This window comes from Octopus bimaculoides, chromosome 30 (assembly GCF_001194135.2).
Source record: "Octopus bimaculoides isolate UCB-OBI-ISO-001 chromosome 30, ASM119413v2, whole genome shotgun sequence".
Lineage (NCBI taxonomy): Eukaryota > Metazoa > Mollusca > Cephalopoda > Octopoda > Octopodidae > Octopus > Octopus bimaculoides.
Window position 1 is genome coordinate 1,711,363 of NC_069010.1, and position 6,468 is coordinate 1,717,830.

General features: G+C 39.9%; 1 protein-coding gene across 1 annotated transcript in view; it reads left to right on the forward strand.

Annotated features, from left to right (window-relative positions):
- Positions 1-6,468, forward strand: part of LOC106883575 (pre-mRNA-processing-splicing factor 8) — an 86,626-nt gene that overhangs the window by 60,911 nt on the left and 19,247 nt on the right. Inside the window, exons 26-27 of the mRNA XM_052978062.1 lie at positions 2,330-2,465; positions 4,432-5,469. Of these exons, the coding sequence (XP_052834022.1) occupies positions 2,330-2,465; positions 4,432-5,469 (1,174 nt within the window). The remainder of the gene's footprint in view (positions 1-2,329; positions 2,466-4,431; positions 5,470-6,468) is intronic.

Consider the following 6,468-nt stretch of genomic DNA (forward strand, 5'->3'; position numbering starts at 1 on the left):
ATTTTTTAACCCTTTCGTTACTATATTTCTGACCAAAATACACCCCTCATGAGTTTCAGTTAGATTCTAAAATAATCATGAATTTAGACTAGTCTCATTAAACACCTGTAACTTTTTTATTTATCAACATCATCATCATCATCATCATCGTTTAACGTCCGCTTTCCATGCTAGCATGGGTTGGACGATTTGACTGAGGACTGGTGAAACCGGATGGCAACACCAGGCTCCAGTCTGATTTGGCAGAGTTTCTACAGCTGGATGCCCTTCCTAACGCCAACCACTCCGAGAGTGTAGTGGGTGCTTTTACATGCCACCGGCACGAAGGCCAGTCAGGCAGTACTGGCAACGGCCACCCTCGAAATGGTGTATTCTATGTGCCACCTGCACAGGAGCCAGTTCAGCGGTACTGGCAATGAACTCGCTCGAATGTCTTTTCACATGCCAGGAAGGCGACGTGTTCTACTGGTACTTAATTTATTGACTCTGAAAGGATTAAAGATAAAGTCGACCTCGGCGGAATTTGAACTCAGAACGTAATGACAGATGAAACACCGCTAAGCATTTTGTCCAGCATGCTACCTTAGTAACAACAACAACAATAATAATATGCATTCAAATTTGGGCATAAAGCCAGCAATTTTAGGGGTAGGGTTAAGTCATTTACATCAACTCGCAGTTTGAGTACATATTTTATTGACCCAAATAGGATTACAGGCAAAGCCGACCGTGGCAGAATTTGAACTCAGAATGTAAGGACAGACGAAATGCCATTAAGCATTTTGCTCTGTGTGCTAACGATTCTGTCAGCTTTCCACCCTAATGATGATAATAATAATAATTATAATAATAATGATTTCAAATTGTTGCCACAAAGGCAGTTCAGGGGAGAGGATTAAGTTGATTACCTGGAACCCAGTATGTAACTGGTACTTATTTAATCAGTCTTGAAAGGATGAAAGGCAAACTCAGAACGTAGCGGCAGATGAAATACCGCTAAGTATTTCGCCCAATTCTTCCTGCTCGCCACCATAATAATAATAATAATGCATTCAAATTTTGGCACAAGTCAACCTCGGCAGAATTTAAACTCAGAATCTACAGGAAGAGTAAATGCACTAGGCATTTTGCCCAACATCCTAACAATTCTGCCAGCTCACTGTCTTAATAATAATAATCCTTTCTACTATAAGCACAAGGCCTTTAATTCTTGTGGGAGGGGGACTAGTCAATTACATTGACCCCAATGCTCAACTGGTACTTATTTCATCAACCTCAGATGGATGAAAGGCAAAATCGACCTCAGTGGAATTTGAACTCAGAACATAAAAATGGGCAAAATGCCACTTAGCATTTTGTCCAGTGTGTTAACGATTCTGCCAGCTCGCCTTAATAATAATAATAATAATAATAATAATAATGATGATGATAATAATAATAATTGTGCATTTGAAATTTGGTAGAAGGCCAGCAATTTCTGTGGGGGCAGGGGTTAAGTTGATTACACCGACTGGTACTTATTTTATTGACCTGGAAAGGATTACAGGCAAAGTTGACCTCAGCGGGATTTGAACTCAGAGCATAAAGACAGACAAAATGCTGCTAAGTGTTTTGCCCGGTGTGCTAATGTTTCCGCCAGCTCACTGTTTTGATCTTCCTCATCAAAGTTGGTTTTTAGGTGTGTTTTTAATTTTCATGCTTTTAAATATGTGAACAAGAGAGACCAATGTAAAGTTGGATAAATTGACTGAAGGTGAGGATTATTTTTTTATCCATTAATTTGGCCAATGCCAGTGCTGTCTGATTGGCATCCATGCCAGTGGCATGTAGAAAGCACCATTTGGGCATTGGACCTCACGGAGGCAGTGGCACGTGACCAAGACCTTGTGCGATATACCATGCTTGTGTAGACCTGTCAAGCCAAGTGAGACTGTAGTCGTGACTGATGCTGGTGTCAGGTCAATGACACCCATGCCAGTGGCACGTAAAAAACACTACATTCTTGGAGTGGTTGGCATTAGAAAGGGCATTCACCTTGCCAAATTCAGATCGGAACATGGTGCAGATCTCCTGGCTTAGCAGTTTTCCATCAAATTGTCCAACCCATACCAGCATGGAAAGCGGATATTAAACCTTGATGATGGTGATGATGGATTTCTTTAAAAGAAACTTGATTAAACTGACAAAGCCATGACTTGAAAACGACACAAGTTGAAGTATGCCTGTGTTAGTGTGCATGTGTGAGTGTGTGTGTGTATGTATATATGTATGTGTGTGTTTTGTGAATATATATATGCATATATTTCTACTCTACTTCTGTGCTGTGCAGGAGACTGACCCTGGAAGATTTGGAAGACAGTTGGGATCGTGGTATACCTCGTATCAACACCCTGTTCCAGAAAGATCGACACACCCTGGCCTATGACAAGGGCTGGCGTGTCAGGACGGAGTTCAAACAGTATCAGGTAAATTCTGGGTTTAGGTAACCTCTACGGAGCAATGTGCTTATACCTATCTACCTACTTATATTCATACATACATATATGTTTGTTTGTTTTTTGTTCAGTTATAATGGCAATCCACAGGCTTTGTTAACCCTTTCGTTACCGTATTTCTTTTGAGAATCTCTGTTTCTTTCAATTAATTTTAGATTAAATATAAAAAAGAATTTAGTAAAATAACTTAGTTATCATTACGCTTGTGTTAGGAACATAAATTGGGACTAAGTTTTGGTGGAAGATTTTAATTCAAATCTTATGAAAACAAGACATTTGTACTACAGAGCCAGAGCCGGTTTCAGCCGGGTTGGTATAAAAAGGGTTAAAAATATCATGGTGACTTTAACCCTTTTATTACCATATTTCTGCTGAGATGCTCTGTGTGTCTTTCACTTAATTTTAAATATAACAAAGAATTTAGTAAAATAACTTAGTTATCATTCAGCTAGTGTTAGGAGCATAAATTGTGACTAAGGTTTGTTGGAAGATTTTAATTCAAATCTTATGAAAACAACACGTTTACACTACAGAGCCAGAGGCAGTTTCGGCGGGGTTGATATCAAAATGGTTTATATTGGGTTCAAGTTTGGTATGAGGCCAAGTTCAGGGGTCGGTGGGGTATAAGTTGTTTGCATGCTAGCATGGAAAGCAGATGTTAAACGATGATGATGATACACACACACACACATACACACATATATATGTATATATATATATATATATACACACACACACACACACATATATATACATACACACAAGGGAGTGCTGAAAAGTTCCTGACTTTGGCTAAAAGCAAATACAGGAGGATCAGTTGATTATGACTTTATTCAACATATTCCCCTTATTACATTGGTTCTTCAGTTTTTCTAAGCCCTTTAAAAGAACTCACAAGGTTGAGTCTCCAACCAGGTCTTTCGCAATACCCTTAAAGCCAGGAACTTTTTAGCAACCCCTTGTATAGCTCTATGTTTGTTGTATATATATCAGATAATTGCAGCTGTTGTGTATAGTCAGTGGTAGTAGCAGGTACGTGCTGTCAGTAATTACTCAGGGTAGGCAGTTGGTAACTTTTATGTAATAAAACACACAAAAACATAAGCGAAACACAGATATGTGACCGAGTTGAAGGCAGAATTACTTCTGCCTTTGTAGCACATACAGAAAACATTGTTGTAGGAATGTACGCAGCACATGTACCACAGCAGTACTATGCGTAGCTTTAATACTGAGATTGAAAGGCAGGGACGAATTACGCCTACCTAATCTATAAGAAAAATAAAATATTTTGCATCTTATGCATAGTAATGAGAGTAACCTTCATAATTTTATTGAATTAGGTGCATATTTTACCATGAAAGGAAAATGTTGCTATCGATCTATTTTATTCAAGGTAGGCACTGCCTACCTTGCCTACCTAGATGGCACGTCCCTGTGTTGTAGTTGTTTGTACTGGAGTAGCAGTGTTTGCTTGTTATATGTTATATGCTTGTTATATTCCATCTTCTGTCTTTCATTTTGCATATATATAATTGCAGCATGGAAGGTGTTTATAAGCCATTTAAAATAACACACAAAAGCCGTCAGATTCACTTCAACATTTAAATTTAATTTGTCAAAATATTTTCGTCGCTTTGAGACCGCAACCTGTTCACTGACAAAATTGTCTCAAAGCGACAAAAATATTTGGACAAATTAAATTTAAATGTTGAAGTGAATCTGACGGCTTTTGTGTGTTATTTTAAATGGCTTATAAACACCTTCCACGCTGCAATTGTTTTCGTTCCAGCACATGATCTCAGATCAGGTCACTTGCTATGCAAGTACATCTCCGTAATATATATAGATATAGATATATATATGTATAATATGTATATCTGATAGTTGTTGTTATATACATTACTGATTGCTGTTGTTGTCGTTGTAATTTCAGGTATTAAAACAGAACCCATTCTGGTGGACCCATCAGAGGCATGATGGGAAATTGTGGAACCTGAACAACTACCGAACAGACATGATCCAAGCACTGGGTGGTGTTGAGGGCATCTTGGAACACACTCTATTCAAAGGAACATACTTCCCCACTTGGGAAGGTCTTTTCTGGGAAAAGGCCAGCGGATTCGAAGAATCAATGAAATACAAGAAACTGACCAATGCCCAGCGATCTGGTTTGAACCAGATCCCTAACCGGCGCTTCACCCTGTGGTGGTCACCAACAATCAACAGAGCCAATGTCTATGTTGGTTTCCAAGTCCAACTTGATTTGACTGGTATTTTCATGCACGGCAAAATCCCAACCCTGAAAATTTCCTTGATCCAGATTTTCCGTGCCCATTTATGGCAGAAGATCCACGAGAGCGTCGTGATGGATCTGTGCCAAGTGTTTGACCAGGAACTGGACGCTCTCGAAATTGAGACGGTCCAGAAAGAAACCATTCACCCCCGCAAGTCGTACAAAATGAACAGCTCCTGTGCCGATATCCTGCTGTTTGCCACCTACAAATGGAATGTCTCGCGGCCATCACTGCTCGCTGATTCCAAGGACGTGATGGACAATGCCAACACCCAAAAGTACTGGATTGATGTCCAACTCCGATGGGGTGACTACGACTCGCACGACATTGAGAGGTATGCTCGGGCTAAGTTTTTGGACTACACCACTGACAACATGAGCATTTACCCCAGTCCCACCGGTGTGCTCATCGCCATAGACCTTGCCTATAATCTCCACAGTGCCTATGGTAACTGGTTCCCCGGCTGCAAACCCCTCATTCAACAGGCGATGGCCAAAATCATGAAGGCTAACCCTGCCCTGTATGTGTTGCGGGAGCGCATCCGTAAAGGTTTGCAGCTATATTCCTCTGAACCTACTGAGCCCTACCTCAGCTCCCAAAACTATGGTGAGCTTTTCTCCAACCAAATAATTTGGTTTGTTGATGACACCAATGTCTACAGAGTGACTATACACAAGGTAGGTGATGACATGTCTGCATTTTTTTAATCCCTTTTTTGTTTTAACTCTTTCGCATTCAGATTAATCTGTCAAATGGTATTATGTATTCACATTGTTTGGAATTAATTAAGCATTAAGTGAAGCATGTCTGCGTGGTAAGAAGCTTGCTTACCAACCACATGGTCCCGGGTTCAATTCCACTGCATGATACCTTGGGCAAGTGTCTTCTACTATAGTTTTTCGGGCTGACCAAAGCCTTGGATTTGGTAGATGGAAACTGAAAGAAGCCGATCTCACACACACACACACACACACATATATGTATAGATCTGTGTATGTGTGTTTGTCGCCCTGTCACCATTTAACAATCAATGTCGGTGTGTTTACATCACCATACCAGGCTTAAGAAATAACTCCTGGGGCTGGGTTTTTTTTTACTAAAGCCCTCCAAGGTGGTGTTCCAGCATGGCCACAGTCAGTTGACTGAAGCAAGTAAAAGAATAAAAGAATAGCTTGTCACTTCAAGATTACTCTTAGAATGACATTGTAAGGTAGGTGTGAGAGGCTGGATATGGCCAGATTAAATGCAAACAGATTACTCTGTCAAATGTAATGCTTCTTCACACTGTTTTGAATGAATCATGCATTGTGTTGAATTTTGAAGGTATCGATGATGTGATTAGTTTTAGTAAGGCATTGTAGGGTAGGTGTGAGAGGCTGGATTTTAGTCCGTTTGAACCTAAGACAATATTTGGGCTGCATATGGCTGGTTTCATCCCTTTGCATTCAGATTCTCCATCAAATGTAAAGCTTATTTATCCACATTAATCCTGCGTTATCTCATAGCTTCGAGATTTCAATGATGTGAGTGTTTATTTTTAGAATGACATTGTAGGGTAGGTGTGAGAGGCTGGATCTGGTCTTGTTTTGAATGAATCATGCATTATCTCATAGCTTTGAGATTTCAAAGATGTGATTGTTTATTTTTAGAATGACATTGTAGGGTAGGTGTGAGAG